This window comes from Tachypleus tridentatus, chromosome 2 (assembly GCF_004210375.1).
Source record: "Tachypleus tridentatus isolate NWPU-2018 chromosome 2, ASM421037v1, whole genome shotgun sequence".
Taxonomy (NCBI): domain Eukaryota; kingdom Metazoa; phylum Arthropoda; class Merostomata; order Xiphosura; family Limulidae; genus Tachypleus; species Tachypleus tridentatus.
Genome location: NC_134826.1, coordinates 141,805,177 through 141,825,540, shown reverse-complemented (window position 1 = coordinate 141,825,540; position 20,364 = coordinate 141,805,177). Strand labels below are relative to the sequence as shown.

Here is a 20,364-nt window from a genome sequence, read left to right as displayed (position 1 = left end):
CTACCTGCCTTATCTAGTTTCACGTCCGCTCGTGTACAAAGCAGCACGTGATACCGGTGCAAGTTAGCTAATGAAACATCACTATATCGTTTCACTTTCAGATTTTAGAACAGTTTACATCAACTTATGTTGCTATGGATACTTACATTTCCCAAGGAAGTATTTGAAGTACCACCTAGTTTGATATTCCGGATTCTCCAGGAAAGGAGTACTGGGGGATCCGTACAACTGAAGAAAGAAAAACAAAATCTGGAGAAAATATTAGCCTCAAAACCAAAAGCGGTCATGATGAAGAGTACGCCTGAAACAGGCGAGTCTACTCGGACCTTAAAGAGCCTCTGAAGTTTTATTTAAACACTGAAATTGAATTACCAAACAAACCTTTTGTTGGGACTAACAATTATCAAAGGATAATATTGTTGTGCCTTAACAATATACACTTCTTAAATAATATTACGAATAATTGGTGTTTTATATATTGTATTTTCTGTTGTATATGAAAAACTCAGAGACGTCGGGAAATAAATGGTTTATTCTTGTCATGACACGTGGTTTTGGACACGTTTTTGAACCAAATTGTTCACACATTCCAGTACCGTTGTTGACAGTTTCACTGTCAATGCAACAATTTAAACTTAGGTCACAACGTGTTAATAATATTGTATTTTATTTATCATTGCTAACAAAGCTATTTTCAGTCGGTAATACTAACATAATTATCCAATTTTGGCCACAAATTCATGAAACGAAAAACTTACACTTCAGTAACCAGCCTGTTTTTCTATTTTTCTCATGAATGTGAAATATAATATGAGATTTATTCCCAACAACAAGCGTAAAGAGGTGTTTATTAATATGACAAAGTGAAACTTTAATCTGTGTTTAAAAACAATTATTTTAAAGATTTTGTTTTTACCTCATCCTTCTCAGCTCTTTCACCGTTTTCTTTCCTAAAGAGCCGGAAGTGGTCTGATCCAACTTGATCAACTGAAGCCAACTGAAATATAACAACAAAATATTATCACCTTAAAAAACCAGTTAACGTCGAGATTTCGTATTTCGACCAGGACTTCAACTTAAAGGACATATTGACTAAAGAGCTAGATCAGATTCTCCAAGGTTCGACTCATAATTCGAGGGTCGCCGGTTCGAATCCCGGTTACACCAAACATGCTCGCCCTTTCAGCCGTGGGGGAGTTATATAGTGACGGTCAATCCTACTACTGGTTAGCAAAAGAGTAGCCCAAGAGTTGGCGGTGGGTGGTGATTACTAGCTGCCATCCCTCTAGTGCTAAATTAGGGACGGCTAGCGCAGATAGCCCTCGACTAGCTTTACGCGAAATTCAACACAAACAAATCTCCAAGGTTCGTAATTTATAACTGTTTACTGAGCGGTCACAGACGAATGTGCTGGACTTGTTCATTGGCAAATCGTGAATCGAACCTTGGTCTTTCCAATCGACAGCACGACACAATATCATCTTGGTAAGGCCCGATAGAGACACAATTAAGAACTGCTGTTATTTAGGTAGAATATTTAGTTGCTTATTATCTCTATCTGTTGTAGTGTTTTCTTATAGCAAAGCCACAAAGGGCTATCTGCTTAGCCCACCGAGGGGAATCGAACCCTGATTTTAGCGTTGTAAATCTGGAGACATACCGCTGTACCAGCGGGGGCTATCTGTTGTAACACATAGGTTATGCATACCCCTACTACCCCTAATTAAAACCCCTTCTCTAATTACCTCTCTCGGTATTTTTATAAAGCTTACTTTGTGTGACAACAAAATTTTGATTTGAAAAATACTAACAAAACAAGAAGAAAAGCAAACGTAAGCACACAATTATTAGCCCTGAAATAAAAAATCACGTGTAAAAAAAATAGAATATGGAATTGCACAAATACAATAAATCGTACCCCATTTTTGCAGTTTATAACGCTCCCGGGGGCATTAATCATGGGCAAGGTGGTATATTTGTTTATTTTTGAAAAGGCGTGTGTTTGTGTTGTTTTTTTTTATAACAAAGCCACATCGGGCCACCTGCTGAGCCCACCGAGGGGAATCGAACGCCTGATTTTAGCGTTGTAAATTCGTAGACTTACCGCTGTACTAGCGGGGGGCTAGAGGGAAGGCAGCTAGTCATCACCACCCACCGCCAACTCTTGGACTACTCTTTTACCAACGAATAGTGGGATTGACCGTAACATTATAACGCTACCACGGCTGAAAGGGCGCGCATGTTTGGTGCGACGGGAATTCAAACCCGCGACCCTCAAATGTATATATATATATATATATACACACACACACATACATAAAGTAAATATGTAAGTATATGTTATTGCTAACATGTAAATACACATTAAGTAAAACAGCAACATTCTAAGTACAATTTTCTTCACCACTTACAGTGGCACTACTAAAACCCAGGTTTCGATACCTGTGCTGAGCAGAGCGCAGATTGCCCATTGTGTATCCTTGTACTTAAGTGCAAACAACAATAACGAACACTTACCATTTCTACAGATCCATAATGGCGCCGACTAAACACTCCTCTTCTGGCGGCGAGGTCGCTGGGGGAGGAACTATAAAATTAAAATATTAATTTTCACTGACATTTCCTGTCTTAGCGACGCAGAATGTACTATAACTATAAGCTACGGAGAGATTAAAATCACGTTTCAATGTTTGAAACCGCACATGGAACCAGCCTTTCTCGAGTGAAGAAGTTTAGCTGAAACACGGATACACAGAGTATGTAGTATTGTGGTTATTCAGTGCTGTTTCATATAACTTGTGAAATGTTGACAAAATACTGTTCAGATCCATAATTCAACTCTAATGTGATTATAACATTTTGATAATGGGTGGACGTACTGTTGATCCAAAGAGTTATTGTTCGCGTCCCGTTATCGCAAATCCTTGCCTCCCACTTTGGAGGTATAACCGTGTAATAAGAGTGACAGTCAAATCCCTTTGTTTGATTAGAGTGGTGGTAAGTGCTATTAATTGGCTGCCCTCTGTCTTGTCTGTTAGTTCAAATTATAGACAGCTCTTGTGTAGCTTGGTAAGAGTATCCGATAAAAAATAATATTTAACAAAAATTTGAAAGTTCATTTGTTTATTGTTTGTCATTAAACACTAAGGTGTTTATTTTTTAAACAGAGTCTCTAATATTGAATACTTATCATTAAAGAAAATTAGCGCCAAAACACCACGAGTAGAAACAAACATAACGAATTTAAAAAAGTGAGCCCCCTCCCCTCACACTGGCGTCGAAACCTGGTTTTATTAGTACGGCTGAGCCACGGGGAGTGAGGGGGCATTTTGAAGAACACTGGCTACAGTAAACAGTAGTAATATTTAACCTATACTTACGCCCTTCGCATCTGAAATGAAATTAGCTCAATAATGTAGTTACAATTTTTGCTATACTCGTAAGTTTCCCGAAATATCTTCTGCTGTTTTGGAGAATAGACAGGAAAACTTTGTCATTATTATTATTATTCTAGAACTGAGTTTATTAAACTACGAACTTCAATTTATAATATTTGTTTTTAAGAGTTTTTTCAAACTTCAACGACTAATAAATCACTCATAAAAATAGTATCATTTCGTTTAATCTCAACGATTTTGTAAGTTCTACAATGTAAAGATAACCTTTTCAAATTTAGAACAGAAAAATCATTTTGTAGTAGACACTAAGAGATAACTTCCCCTATTCAGAAGAGATAAAAAGCTTAAAGTTTAAGTTTATAGCGAGTTCTTATATATGATGTTTTTCTTTTGTATATATATCAAAATGCTTTGTGACGCCAGCAATGTAGGCTTAGCTCCATTTACAATCGCCCACGTTAAAAAACAACAACATTGAACTCTAAACAACAACAATGAAAGCAGATTCTCGCAGTGTGGTACTTGAATTATATTTTAAAACTTGTTTCTCTTCTGGGGGTCTGATTGGATCACTGACATCACAGCACGCGCTAGAATACAGAAATATTTGATCTACGTAAAGAATCTGATAACTGATTGAGAATGTAGAAAGGTTCTATACACAATAGTACGCGGTAAGCATTGTAATACGAGAAAACGAAAATATTTATGGTATATGTGTTCAAATAAAGGTCTGGATCCACAAAATACATTAATTTAGTAAGATTTAACTAAGAATCACCTACACAAATTCTATACACGTACGACAAGACTTAACGATGTCACTGTGCAGGTTCTAATATTGTTTAGTGTTTTCTATAACAGGTTTTCTTTGATAGCATAAACAAAACGTTAGGCCTAGTTTGAATAGTCTTATACCTAATTGAAAGTAACCATAAAAATAATACAGAGACCCCGGAACTGGGGCGCAGTAGCACCCTTACTTATTCATATTTCACTTATATAGTAACTGTAAATTATATTATTATATTATTTACAGTTGTTATATAAGTCTAATATGTAAATATGGGGGCGATACGGCACTTTCAGCCCCCCTTAATTAGTAAAAATAATTGGTATTGTGGATGCATGGAACATTATTCGCATCCAAGTCTTTACCTAATTCTTGAAACATGGAACATTATTGGTATCCAAAGCTTTACCCATCTGTTAAAACATGGCACATTATTGGCATTCAAGCTTTTACCCATCTGTTAAAACATGGCACATTATTGGCATTCAAGCTTTAACTCAACTGTTAAAACATGGCACATTATTGGTATTCAAGCTTTAACCCAACTGTTAAAACATGGCACATTATTGGTATTCAAGTTTTAACCCAACTGTTGAAACATGGAAAATCTTTGGTTACCTTTTCCCTGTAACTTTCTGTTCGTGCTGGAAAAAATAAGGCCTGTTGTTATTAAACGTCATACACATAAAACTGTATAATTCAGCTCTGAGACGTAAACATCGAATACCTGATGTTTATTTGTTTCAGCGCAAAGTCGTAAAATAGTCCTGAGGAGGACACACGTGATGCTAATTCTGTTTGTTAACTCACTGACGGATTGTCGACCAGTTTACACATTAATATCAATACGTTAGTGGAAGATATAATAAAATACATTGATGTACCTAAAAGTATGTTACATAATTATCGCATGCTTTAACTACGATTGAACATCGGATTAAATAATAACTAATTTTTCGAGAAGTAAGAACGTTTCTTTGTTAACTACTTACAGACCTTGTAAGCGATCCTAGTCTAGGATTAATTAGTTCGTGATTTGTTTGTTTTAATTAGGGCTCCGTTAAGAGAGAGCAGAGGAAGAGATTGACAACACACAGCGCGACGCGGGCAAACCCGTGACCTGTTACGTCGCACGCCTACGACCCCGTACAGAGGAAGAGGTGCAACACACAGCGAATGTGACCTGTTACGTTGACCTACGGCCTCTTTGATCGAACTTGGTGTATAGCGCTCTTTTCTTCTCGGCCCAGCATGGCTAAGCGTGTTAAGGCATGCGACTTGTAATCTGAGGGTCGCGGGATCGCATCCCCGTCGCGCCAAACATGCTCGCCCTTTCAGCCGTGGGGGCGTTATAATGCGACGGTCAATCTCACTATTCGTTGGTAAAAGAGTAGCCCAAGAGTTGGCGGTGGGTGGTGATGACTAGCTGCCTTCCCTCTAGTCTTACACTGCTAATTTAGGGACAGCTAGCGCAGATAGCCCTCGAGTAGCTTTGTGCGAAATTAAAAACAAACAAACAAACTTTTCTTGTCAGTCTGGGAACCGTATTCGAGGAATTAACAGCTACAATAAACTGTTAGCGTCAAGGTAAAAGCTTTACATGCTAATTTACGTGTTTTTTTTTACATGTGCTGCATGCCAAAATCACCTTATTTTGAAATGAGTCCACAATGACGTGATTACGTAGACCGTCACACATGAGTTATAAGTTTTAATAAAAAAGCTCACAGTTTTCGACGACAGAATTCTTAACCGAACGAAATATAAGGTAAATAGAGAAGTTAGTTTTAATCTTAACTGGAAAGTTAATCACAAACTCTGTTATCTAAACAAAAGTCCAACCAACTAAGCTCTGTTAAGACGTCGGTCAAGTTTACGTCACAGGGAGACTGTGATTGGATGAAGATAGAATATAAGCTGGTATCATTTTTATGTCGCTCTTTTGTCCTCTCTATCGTTATGGGCATTTCCTAAAATAGTAAAGAATGTTTAGAAAGCCAAAGTACACTGACATGATTTATCATCTTTTTATATGAGTGATACTACCCGTCTTACGGTCGTTCAACTTATATCTGGTTTCCATTGCTTTAATCTCGAGCGTGCACATCTCTGGAATTGGACGTAACCAAAACTGTAAACCTAATACAGCTGTAGCTCTCTCCCTGTAAAATAACGTAAGTGATTTAAAAACCACAGTTTCGAGGGATTGTAGCAGAGAAAACACATAGCCCCTTTAATAATATGTTTCAATGTTCACAAAAAAATGTTTATTTACCCATCAAGTATAGGGTCGAATTTACGCAAACGAGTAAATATTAAATTTTTGTTTTAAAGCGTAAACATAAAATGTTTTAAATACATTTCCACTGATATGTCTTGAATCTCGAAAGACCAGTAAAGAGTAGCGCGTGTTTCTTCGTCATGAAGTTTCGCACTAAACGATATACACGCGCATGAGAGACGTGAATATTTGAACAATTGTTGGAATAGAACACACAAAGAAGCTACGTGTATTAACGTCGTTTTATTTTTCTTTTAGCCCCTGTATTAAACATTAGAGAAACAAAAGTCGGACAGCGAGGTATTGCTGGGAATTCGTTTTTATACTAACGAAAGTTATACGTGAATTACTTTTTCTTGTGTTTCGGTTGAAAGGGAAACTTTCTACAACTCAATAGTTTTATTACATTGTTTCTCCATTGCCTATTTAACATCTTTGTAAAGTTTTTTCTTCACAGATTAATTAACTAACTGTAATATCCCCATCTAAATATAGAAGAAAAACACTCAACGTTTTGTTATCTAAAAGTGTGAATTATAAGCTTATTTTTATTAAAGATCAGACAGCTTCACCCATTAATTTAATAATTCAAGTATCTCTACCTACGTATTGCTTTAGCTTCTTCATTTCACGTATTATTTACATTTAATAACTCCAGCTTTCTCTCTATTAAACTTGGAGTTTATCTTTCAATTTAATGATGGTCTTCTCAGACCCCTGATAAAATAGTTTTATTCTACTGTACTTTATTTGTGTTTCTATTAACCGAGGTAGTTTTTCTAAACTTAACCTTTCTTATTTTGTTTTCACTGAGAAGCTCCCCACTAGTACAGCGGTATGTCTCCGGATTTACAACGCTAAAGTCAGGGGTTCGATTTCCCTCGGTGGGCTGAGCCGATAGCCCGATGTGGCTTTGCTATAAGAAAAACACATAAACACATGTTTGTGATTTGAATTCTGGTCTATTTTAGAAGAAAGTTTCTTATGATTTATATGTTTAAAAACGGCTGGTATGGGTTGAGAAAAATTTGTATGTAGAGGAAGGAACAACGTTTGGACCTTCTTCGGTCATCGTCAAGTTCGCAAAGAAAGAAAGAGGTAACTGACCAATAGCTGACCACATGTTTGAAAGGATTGTGTAACTGTGTAGGAATGTAGAGGGCGTGCTTAGATGTTTGATTATATTTATTAATATAGGTATAAAGGTGTTTCTTTGTGTTGGTTTATTTTAGGCTTGAGTTGTTGTATAAGTAAGACTTCTTTAATTTTGCGTTTGTTTATGTTTGTTTCTTTATTTAGTGTTTGGCTGTTTTCTATGGTTATGTTGTGTTTATTTGATGATAGGTCATAATTTAGGAAGACTCAGTCACACATAATGCGTACAAGAACACAGGAAAGTCTGAAAGTACACGTTCCATTCTGACTCAGATCGATACATAATGTTCTAGACGCCACCTGGCAACTCCATAACTTACACTCGAGTGATCCACGAGGAGCGCGTAATTCCTTGTCAATACTTTTAAATTAGGATTATAATATACAGCATGTTTCATGAATTTTCACCCATTATGTAGTTCAGAAAGTAAACACTGAATCTATATTAGTTTTTGAAATCACTTAACTGCTGCGTCCACTTTTTAACAAGCTATCCTTGTTTTAGTGTCATGTTTTCCTCTGTTAAAACAAAAACATTGATTAATTAACTCAGTGTGAAAGAATGTTACCCTACAGAGATAATACATTAACAACTAAAGTACATATATATTTTTTATATTTGCTGCTAAACATTTCAAAAATTGATAATTTATTATAAACACAAAATGCAAAACTCAAAATTTGTGTGTCTCTCCGTGGACCCAATTCACCTTCACACAAATTTTTGTGAATGTCCATCCACATTGGCCCGGCATGGCCAAGCGTGTTAAGGCGTGCGACTCGTAATTCGAGGGTCGCGGGTTTGCATCCCCGTCGCGCCAAACATGCTCGCCCTTTCAGCCGTGGGGGCGTTATAATGTCACGGTCAATCTCACTATTCATCGGTAATAGAGTAGCCCAAGAGTTGGCGGTGGGTGGTGATGACTAGCTGCCTTCCCTCTAGTCTTACACTGCTAAATTAGGGACGGCTAGCACAGATAGCCCTCGAGTAGCTTTGTGCGAAATTCAAAAAACAAACAAACAAACCATCCACATCCTACGAAGTAGTTACACGGACATACAACAGACAGATTTATTGTATTTACATGCCATTAACCACGATACACAGGTCAATTTTTGGTATACTGTGCCATTGGGGTATTTTCTTACCTAGAATATGTACAACTGATGTTAGAAATTTGTTTGTTTAACTTTAAGAATACAATGTTTATTTTCCACATGGGTCCAGACTTCTGGGACATCCTACAGTTTGAAAATTCCTTTATATTAGCTGAAAATATAACAAGACAGCCACTCTTTATGAAACTTTTTGCCGTTTCATTTTCTTAAACTGTGATGATTGTATTACATGTTCTAGATTAAAAATTAATTACTTTTAACAGGCCAAAATCCAAGTCGATTCCAGACCCCGCAATTTTCGTATTCCACTCATGTTCACCCGTGATGATTTATTACAAACTTTTGAATTTATTTAAAGAACAAACAAACAAGCAATGAATACCTAAAGAAATAAGAATAATATGTCGCATCATTTGGTGAGATCTTCTGACAAAGAACACAAAAAGTAAAAGAAAAATTACAAAAACCGTTGTAGTTTGCGAAGCAGTTTCTATTAGGCCTAGTCAAATATCCATGGAAACTCGAGAATGCGAAGTTCTTACACTTATTTCTGTTTCGATTGAATTCGATTATCAGACTAGCTTTCTGTAACTACTTTTTTTTTTCTTTTAGTAATACAGATATGTGGTTTTAAGTCACCATTTATCATACCTATATCTTTTTAAGTCAGAAATTGAAGTAAGGATTTGCTACAATCCGTGAAGTATAAAGAATCGGAAATTTGGCCGACAAGTAAGCCTAATAACATAACAAAACATTCTTCACTCTGTAGTCCCTCATGCGCTACAGCTAAGCCTAAATCAATTTTAAAGACATAATTTCTATCATCTTTCAAATAGTGTAGTTCGGTTATATTTTACTTATTATTTTTCAAAAGGTGAAAAATCTGAGCTGTAAATCTATGATTGGAGATAATATGGAAGTATTGGACAGTAAAACTTACAGAAATGTAACTAATTTTATTTTATATGTCGATGACGTTGTCTTATGTATTAAAAAGAAATTAGTAAATGGTTTAATTCTAATAACACTTCATGTACACGTGGTTGGGCCAATTTTTTATATAGGCGAGTATCGTGTGATTATACAACACGAAATTTTGTACGCAAAAACAAAACAAAACCATTTCGGATGAAAGTTTATTGAATTATTATAATACATACAAAGTGTCCTGCGATGGCATCATATAGGGACGACGTACGTATTCGCCATTAGACAAAATTTACATTTACTGGTTGGCCTATAGTGCCATTTACGACGCACAGGATTTTTGTTTTTTTACTGTAACGTAAGGTAAACTCTTTTTATTGTTTTAAGTTTTGAATAACTTCATTCGTTTGTTTTTGAATTTCGCGCAAAGCTACTCCAGGGCTATCTGTGCTAGCCGTCCCTAATTTAGCAGTGTAAGACTAAAGGGAAGGCAGCTAGTCATCACCACCCACCGCCAAATCTTGGTCTACTCTTTTACCAACGAATAGTGGGATTGACCGTAACATTATAACGCCCCCACGGCTGGGAGAGCGAGCATGTTCCGTGCGACCGGGATTCGAACTCGTGACCCTCGGATTACGAGTCGAACGCCTAAACACGCTTGGCCATGCCGGGCCCCCTAATTTAGTAGTGTAAGACAAGAGGGAAGGCAGCTAGTCATCACCACCCTCCGCCAACCCTCTTGGGCTACTCTTTTACCAACGAATAATGGGATTGACCATAATATTATAACGTGGGTGAGAATGTTCAATGTGACGGGGATTCGAACCTGCGATCCTCAGATTACGAATCGAGTGCCTTAACCACTCAACAGATAGCCCTCGTGTAACTCTTCGCGAAATTCAGGAACAAACAAACAATTCTCGTCATTAAAGCACGACAAATACCAATATTTCTATTGAGTGATTGTGGTACTTCTTTGCAACGTCCATACTGAATATTACCTCTGTGGATATCTTGATGATTTTCTCAACACCGAACCGGTCCCGTTGCTAATCCACCTGATTCCATTACTTTCCACTGCATTTACCAGAAAGACTCAGAGCGGTCGATAGCTTGAGTGTTTCTATATTGATTTATGAGAAAGTGAAGGTTTTGTTCAAATTATTACGCGTTATGCTCTTAGAGGGTTTTTTTTTATACTAAACTCAGACTTGGATTACAGTAAACTTAAATAAGATGCGTAGGTGTAAATATATATTCATTTTTATCAGTTGTTTTCGTTCAAACACAACTCTCAAGTTCATGTACTAGGAATTCTACAGACGAAGTTGTTGTCTTGTTGTTTTTATTGTAAATGAAACATGTATGATACGGTGTCCTCAGTTACAAAGTAAAAGACTGTAGGATAATCAGTTATGAAAGAGAACAAACCACAGTGACTGCACTGTAGTCATGAAAGAGAATAAACCACGGTGACTGCACTGTAGTCATGAAAGACAATAAACTACAGCGACTGCGCTGTAGTCATGGAAAACAATAAACCACAGCGATTGCACTGTAATCATAAGAGACAATAAACCACAGCGACTGCGCTGTAGTCATGAAACACAATAAACTACAGTGACTGCGCTATAGTCATGAACGACTGTAAATCACGGCGACTGCGCTGTAGTCATTGAACAAAATAATCTACAAAACCTGTGTTGTAGTCTTGAAAGAGATTACGTCATAATAACAGAGAACAACATTGGCGGGTTAATGCAACACGTTTCTGTTACGCAATCCTAACACAGTTAATTTTGACACCGCAAATTGTCTACAGACTCTACAACAACCAGCAAGAATGTATTTTGTACCAAACCGAAGGTAAGTTGCTCAAAACAAGCACAAATAATCCACGAAAGCCCCCACATTCTACCATCCCCACTGATAAAACTGAGGAAAAACAATACCATCCCCACTGATAAAACTGAGGAAAACCAAAAATTCCCAAATTATTTATATCTCTGCTTAAAAAAACAACAACAACAGACTTTCTCTCGAAACTACACCCAATAACTTCTGTCTAAATGGCTAGGACCACTAAAATGAAACGTAAAATATTTTCCTCATATGTTTATTATTTAAGCCCCCTACAAAACCTCTATACATGTCATTGGACTGACTATTTGTATGTTAATTCTTGAAAGTGAAAGGACGATTTTACCAGTTTTTTATGTCTTGCGCATTGGTGAAGAAATTGGTTGAAGTTTCTTTTACCCCCCCCCCCCCCGCGAAACACATCACAAAACAGGTTAGCAAAACGAAAGAAAAATACGACAATGTACAAGACAAAAGCTACAAACATAAGAAAACCCATAATAATAGGTGGGCAAACAACGATTCAAAAATCGTTGTTTCGGTCTAGCACGGCTAAGTGGGTAAGGCACTCTCGTAGTCTGAAGATCACGGGTTCGAATCCTCGTTTCATCAAACATGCTCGACCTTTCAGTTGTAGGGGTGATATTAGGTTACGATCAATCCCATTATTCGTTGGTAAAAGAGTAGTCCAAGAGATGGTGGTGAGTGATAATAACTAGTTGCCTTCCTTCTAGTTTTGTACTGCTAAATTAGGAACAGCTGGCGCAGATAGTCCTCGTGTAGCATTGAGCGAAATTTAAAACAATCAATCAAAATAAAAATCTTTGTTTGCTCACCTATTATCATGAACCACTATTGTGGATCGTAACAGAAATTTTACAAAAAATATCATAGAACATAGGGGCTAAATCAGCTTAAAAAGCAGGCTTGAACTTGAAAAAAAACAACATCAATATGCTTTATTTGAATGGCTAAGTCTGCTTAAATATTCACGTTAGCCGAAAAGTTTATTTTCCGATTGTCAAACAAAATTCGTAACACGTTTATTTGTTCTCCGTATTATGATTGTTGTTGTTGTACCAGCTATGAATATATGAATCCAACCAAAGCCTTCAGAAAAAAACTACTACCTATACTCCGTCAAAATCTATGCACAGCTACTGAACAAACTCCTGCGAAGGTTGTAGAACTATTTATGGGTCTTGAACGTCGAGATTTCCACCATATAAGATTTTCTAAGTTTTTTCTTTCCAACCAACACAAACTCTTCGAAGCCATTTAAACGCCGTTATACCAGTCGTAAACATTTCAGTTTATTAGCGTAAACAATGTGTATTTCCATAAATGTGCCTCAGACTTATTATTATGGATTATAGTGAGTTTTCTAAGATTAAACGATTACCACGGTAGATTTGTCTGATTTCGTGTATAAACCATCTCATTCAGTAAATAGTGGTGGGTGAAAAAAAACAACAACAGCCAGTTCATCAGTAAAAAAACATTTAATATTAAACTGAATGCATATGCACGTATGTAGCTTGGAACTCCTTCTCCATAAATGGACATAAATTACCTGAGGAAACAAGACAGTGAAAATTTAAAATTTAAAAAAAAGATAGGGGTCGTCACAAAAGTACAGAAACAACTCGAATAAAAATGTAAATATGTCTGTAAGCCTACATCTAGGGACTCTAAATACACTAGGCTGGTTATAGTGTTTACAATATTTCCTCGAGATACAAATCCATATTTTGATTAAGTTAAAATCGATAACTAATGTTCACATATTCATTCCCCTTTTTAAAACCAGAAAGGCCCGGCATGTCCAGGTGGGTTAAGGCGTTCGAATCGTAATCCGAGGGTCGCGGGTTCGAATCCCGATTGCACTAAATATACTCGCCCTTTCAGTCGTGGTGGCGTTATTATGTGATGGTCAATCCCGCTATTCGTTGGTAAAAGAGTAGCCTAAGAGTTGGCAGTGGGTGGTGATGACTAGCTGCCTTCCCTCTAGTCTTACACTGCTAAATTAGGGACGGTTAGCGCAGATAGCCCTCGAGTAGCTTTGCGCGAAATTCAAAACAAACTTAAAATTAGAAACAAACAAAACAAAGTTACATAATTTGTGCTTGGCAACACTTTAATAAGTTTATTTGAGTTTAAGGTCATATCAAAAATGTTATTATAATTAAAATATTAACATGTAAAAATGGTATTTACAGTAGGCATAAAAAATCCCCCGACAAATAGTTCAAAAACATACAAGAAGAACTAATGATTCTCATTTTATCATCAGCTGTGAAAGGTTTGATAACTGGATAGATGGGAGGACCGTACAGTATTATTTGATAACTGGATAGTCTGAATGACCATACAGTGTTGTTTGATAACTGGATAGTCGGGCGGACCATACAGTGTTGTTTGATAATTGGATAGTTGGGCGGACCGTACAGTACTATTTGATAATTGGATAGTCTGGAGGACCATACAGTGTTGTTTGATAACTGGATAGTTGGGCGGATCACACAGTATTATTTGATAACTGTATAAATGGGAGGACCGTACAGTATTATTTGACAACTGGAGAGATGGGAGGACCCTACAGTATTATTTGATAACTGGATAGATGGGAGGACCCGACAGTATTATTTGATAACTGGATAGTTGGGAGGACCGTACAATATTATTTGATAACTGGATAGATGGGAGGACCGTACAGTATTATTTGATAACTGGATAGATGGGAGGACCGTACAGTATTATTTAATAACTGGATAGATGGGAGACCGTACATTATTGTTTGATAACTAGATAGTACAGTATTATTTGCGCTCAAGACAAGTTTCATTGTGTGCTTCCATCTATTGGCAACTGCTGAAACGTTTATGGGCGTAAAATATTATATTATCGTGCTGTTGGAATAAATGGCATAGGCGTATAAAATTGTAGAGATTTCACTTTAACTGTTAAACAATTATAATTAGCGTAAATAACTTTAGTTAACTGAAAGCTATATCTCTCTCATATGCATTTTTTTTTCGTGCCGAAAGCAGAGAGAAGAAATTTCAATTTAAGACTGTTTCTTAAGCCTCTTGTGTTCTGATCTACATGCATTACAGATCGATAAACGTAAGTGTATTGTTCTCGTCACCAGAATTTTGCTTTAACAATGATGGGAAGCAATTTCACGAAACAAGCGCATGCCAAGAACGTTACGTGATGTCTCCACACGTTGCACCTGGAAACACAGTAAATGGTATCCGTTAACAACCGTTTATCTAGGAGCAAGAAGATATTGTTTCTGTTGATGGAACTATGACATTTACATTAAACTAACACTCGAGGCGTGCTTACTATCAAAACGTAATGAACGTAGTGCAAATATATCAAACAAACAAATCATTGTTAGTTTTTGTGAGTGGAAAAATTCAGTACTGTTTTTGAATTTCGCACAAAGCTACTCGAGGGCTACCTGTGCTAGCCATCCCTAATTTAGCAGTGTAAGACTAGAGGGAAGGCAGCTAATCATCACCACCCACCGCCAACTCTTGGGCTACTCTTTTACCAACGAATAGTGGGAATGACCGTCACATTATAACGCCCCTACGACTGAAAGGGCAAGCATGTTTGGCGCGACCGGGATGTGAACCCACGGCCCTCAGATTACGAGTCGCACGCCTTAACACGCTCGGCCATGCCGGGCCTAAATTCAGTACTAATTTAGTTAGGTTTGTTTTAAATTTTGCGCAGAGCTACACGAGAGATATCTCCGCTAGCCATCCCTAATTTAGCAGTGTAAAACTAGAGAAAAGGCAGCTGGTCATCATTACCCACCGCCAACTCTTGGGCTACTCTTTTACCAACGAATAGTGGGAATGACCGTAACATTATAACGCCCCCACGGCTGAAAGGGCGAGCATGTTTGGCGGGACGGGGATTCGAACCTGCGACCCTCAGATTACGAGTCGACTCCCCTAACCACCTGGCCATGCCAAGCTAAACAGATTGAGAACAGATTGTAGCACCTTGCTACAGCGCTTTCATTATCTTTCAATTCACGAACAGATGTTTCAGATTTCTGTTGTTCTCGTATGTTCTTTAGTTCAGTCAAAATATAATATGTGAAAATGTATTTACAAATATATATATACCTGTATTATTACTGGCAATGTATGGTCATTTTTGTAGTGACTATATTAATGGTATAGTAAAAAAACGTGGTTTTTTCATACGATGTAGTTTCAGTCATTTTAAACCTGATGGAAATTCACGTTCCATATTTCGAATGTTCTCCACAGTCTGAGTATTGGGTGATACTTTATAATAAATGTTGGTAAGGTTGTGTTTTTCTTTGTTGTAAGCTGAGCAAGAACGTGTTCAGCGAATGTTGAGAGCTTGTGAACATACGAGTCCATTAATCGTACGTGTGGACGTTGTATTAATACACTTAAGTTTTTATGAACTGTATTTTTCTTGTGGTTAAGAGTTTGTTTAACAACATGTTTTGATGGTTAAAGAAATTCACGAATCTCAAAAATAATAATAAATCAATTACAAAAGTGGACAGTAATAACATAATGTACAGCTAAATGGTACTTAATGTTATGGTACTTTCTAATGTTATGGTAATTATTAATGTCATGGTGGTTATTTACTGATGGTACTCATTAATGTTGAGGTACTTATTAATTTTATGGTACTAATTCATGTTATGGTGCTTTCTAATGTTATGGTAATTATTATTATCATGGTGGTTATTACTGGGATGGTACTCATTAATGTTGAGGTACTTATTAATTTTATGGTACTAATTCATGTTATGGTGCTTTCTAATGTTATGGTAATTATTAATATCATGGTGGTTATTACTGGGATGGTACTCATTAATGTTGAGGTACTTATTAATTTTATGGTTTTAATTCATGTTATGGTAATTATTAATATCATGGTGGTTATTACTGGGATGGTACTCATTAATGTTGAGGTACTTATTAATTTTATGGTACTAATTCATGTTATGGCACTAATTGATGTTATTTAAATCAGGTAGTAGATCTTCTTACTGTTTATTCTCGAGTTATGAGAAAGCCTGAAAATCAAAGACATTTATATGACAACTTAGTTTCAAATAATTCTTGTATCTTTATGTTACATAGTTTTAATGTGTTCTCTTACTTCAATACTAACAAACTGTTTTAAAGTAATGAAATCATTTTCCATCTCAGTGAGTGTACTGTCACGTGAAGACTGACCAATGCCTTAGATGCAACGTTTGTTGTTGTTGTTTTGAATTAAGCACAAAGCTACACAATAGGCTATCTGTGCTCTGCCCACCACGGGTATCGAAACCCGGTTTTTAGCGTTGTAAGTCCGCAGACATACCGCTGAGCCACTGGGGAGGCTAGATGCAACGGATCTTTAAGATAAAAAACTAAGTTTGTTTTATGAATTTCGCGCAAAGCTACACGAGGGCTATCTGCGCTAGTTGTCATTAATTTAGCGGTTTAAGACGAGGGGGAAAGCAGCTAGTCATCACCGCCCACCGCTAACCCTTGGGATATTCTTTTACCAACGAAAAGTGGGATTGACCGTCACGTTATTACGCCCCCATGGCTGAAAGGGTGAGCATGTTTGGTGTGACGGGGATTCAAACCAGCGACCCTCGGTTTACGAGTCGAGTGTCTTAACCACCTGGCTATGCCGAGCTAAACAGATTGAGAACGGATTGTAACACCTTGCTACAGCGCTTTAATTATCTATCAATTCACGAACAGGTCACGATATTTACGTTCCAAAGTGCAGCTGAGTATTCCAGTATTAATTTCAACTGTTTGTTTAAAAACGTATATGAAATATTCTTTTGTAGAAACTACGCGAAACTTCGTCTGGATCGATCACGCATCTCTAACTCAACAGTTATCCTTGAAACGTACGACCCGCCAGGTTTAGAAGATCTTATTTCTGTAACAAAAGACATGCGTCTCAACGATTAAGCATTGAAAAATTTTGTGTCCTAGTTACGTGTAGCAAGAAAGTTGAACCTCAGCGTCCGGATTTAAGCCTTGAATGTACAAATGGATTAGTTTGTAATTAGAAAGACGCAGCAGTTCATGTGAAAAATCAAATCTCACATCACACATTACGAATTTCATCATATCTCCGAATACCTTTTACTTATTAGTTCGCATTCTATACACGCGATTTCTAAACTAAAAAATGGCCCGGCATGGCCAGGTGGGTTAAGGCGTTCGACTCGCAAACTGAGGGTTGCGGGTTCGAATCCCCGTCGCACCAAACATGCTCGCCCTTTCAGCTGCGGGGGCGTTATAACGTTACGGTCAATCCGACTATTCGTTGGTGAAAGAGTAGCCCAAGAGTTGGCGGTGGGTGGTGATGACTAGCTGCCTTCCCTCTAGTCTTACACTGCTAAATTAGAGACGGCTAGCGCAGATAGCCCTCTCGTAACTTTGCGCGAAATTTTGAAACAAACAAACGAACGTAACTAAAATAATAAAACTTTCCTTTTTGCACATCAAAACTTATGATCTTTGGTCATTACTGAGCAGCTAACGAAACACACACGCTAAAAAAACAGAGGAGAGTCAGAATCTTGTTTATATTTTATAAAATATTATATTATGATTTAATGCCCTCTGTTGTAATTTCAACACATTTTAAACAGCTAGGCCGAGAATGTGCTTCGGCATTGTTAGGCCTGACAAGTTACACAAACTGTTGGTATAACTGTATGGTAGAAACCAAGATCCAAGTCTCGGCGAGAACAGTCAAAAGAACAAATCCTTTAAAATTTCATAAAGAACCTGAAATCGTTTTGAAACATCTTCCCTGCAAACGGTAGACAGATCAAAATACGAATTAGTTGTTGTTTTTTTTACAAGCGGTTACAACAGCATACTGCAACGTTCAGTTCCTCTTAGGTTACACAGGTGTTCTTCCCTTCAAGTTTGAACCTTGAAACGAGAAAATAAAATAGGTGCTCTTCCCTTCAAGTTTGATCCTTGATAGCGAGAAAATAAAATAGGTGCTCTTCCCTTCAAGTTTGAACCTTGATAACGAGAAAATAAAATAGGTGCTCTTCCCTTCAAGTTTGATCCTTGTTAACGAGAAAATAAAATAGGTGCTCTTCCCTTCAACTTTGATCCTTGATAGCGAGAAAATAAAATAGGTGCTCTTCCCTTTAAGTTTGAACCTTGATAACGAGAAAATAAAATAGGTGCTCTTCCCTTCAAGTTTGATCCTTGTTAACGAGAAAATAAAATAGGTGCTCTTCCCTTTAAGTTTGATCCTTGATAGCGAGAAAATAAAATAGGTGCTCTTCCCTTCAAGTTTGAACCTTGATAACGAGAAAATAAAATAGGTACTCTTCCCTTCAAGTTTGATCCTTGTTAACGAGAAAATAAAATAGGTGCTCTTCCCTTTAAGTTTGAACCTTGATAACGAGAAAATAAAATAGGTGCTCTTCCCTTCAAGTTTGAACCTTGATAAAGAGAAAATAAAATAGGTGCTCTTCCCTTCAAGCTTGAACCTTGATAACGAGAAAATAAAATAGGTGCTCTTCCCTTCAGGTTTGAACCTTGATAAGGAGAAAATAAAATAGGTGCTCTTCCCTTCAAGTTTGACCCTTGATAAGGAGAAAATAAAATAGGTGCTCTTCCCTTCAAGTTTGACCCTTGATAACGAGAAAATAAAATAGGTGCTCTTCCCTTCAAGCTCGAACCTTGATAACGAGAAAATAAAATAGGTGCTCTTCCCTTCAGGTTTGAACCTTGATAATGAGAAAATAAAATAGGTGCTCTTCTCTTCAGGTTTGAACCTTGATAACGAGAAAATAAAATAGGTGCTCTTCCCTTCAAGTTTGATCCTTGTTAACGAGAAAATAAAATAGGTGCTTTTCTCTTCAGGTTTGAACCTTGATAAAGATAAAATAAAAGAACCCGTGGATTTACAATATAAAACACTTTTATTCACACCATGTTCACTGTTGATACTCATGTCAGTAATGATTCGTACCGACTCAAAGTAGTTGAGAATATAACTTAGCTGTGAGTCGGTACAAATCAATACCAGGACATGTATTCCTGCGAGTCGGTACAAATCAACACCAGGACATGTATTCCTGCGAGTCGGTACAAATCAACACCAGGACATGTATTCCTGCGAGTCGGTACAAATCAACACCAGGACATGTATTCCTGCGAGTCGGTACAAATCAACACCAGAACATTTATTCCTGCGAGTCGGTACAAATCAACACCAGAACATGTATTCTTACGAGTCGGTACAAATCAACACCAGGACATGTATTCCTGCGAGTCGGTACAAATCAACACCAGAACATGTATTCCTGTGAGTCGGTACAAATCAACACCAGAACATGTATTCTTACGAGTCGGTACAAATCAACACCAGGACATGTATTCTTGCGAGTCGGTACAAATCAACACCAGGACATGTATTCCTGCGAGTCGGTACAAATCAACACCAGGACATGTATTCCTCCGAGTCGGTAGGCTACACGATATTAGAAGCAATAAATGTGACACGTCTTACAAGTTCACCGATAAAAACGACGAGGTAATGTTGAAATGCGTAGATTCCACAAATGTTTTTAATTCTATATCGATTATAAGTTTGAATTCGTCGGTTTCTCTAAACTTCTGTGACAACATTCTAAGTGTCAGATGAAAACTGTAGCGTAATATAAAAAAAGACATTTATTTTACCGGCATATATACTTATTTATAATAGTACAGAGCACTGAGTGAGGGTGGATACATATGTTACATACAGTTTGGTGACATACTGAA

General features: G+C 37.2%; 1 protein-coding gene across 1 annotated transcript in view; it reads right to left on the bottom strand.

The window, feature by feature from the left end:
- LOC143245256 (GTPase-activating Rap/Ran-GAP domain-like protein 3) overlaps nucleotides 1-20,364 on the bottom strand; it is a 661,441-nt gene that overhangs the window by 61,023 nt on the left and 580,054 nt on the right. The window contains exons 3-5 of the mRNA XM_076491412.1: nucleotides 2,518-2,587; nucleotides 917-997; nucleotides 147-228 (exon numbers count right to left, since the gene is read on the bottom strand). Coding sequence (XP_076347527.1) covers nucleotides 147-228; nucleotides 917-997; nucleotides 2,518-2,587 — 233 coding nt within the window. The remainder of the gene's footprint in view (nucleotides 1-146; nucleotides 229-916; nucleotides 998-2,517; nucleotides 2,588-20,364) is intronic.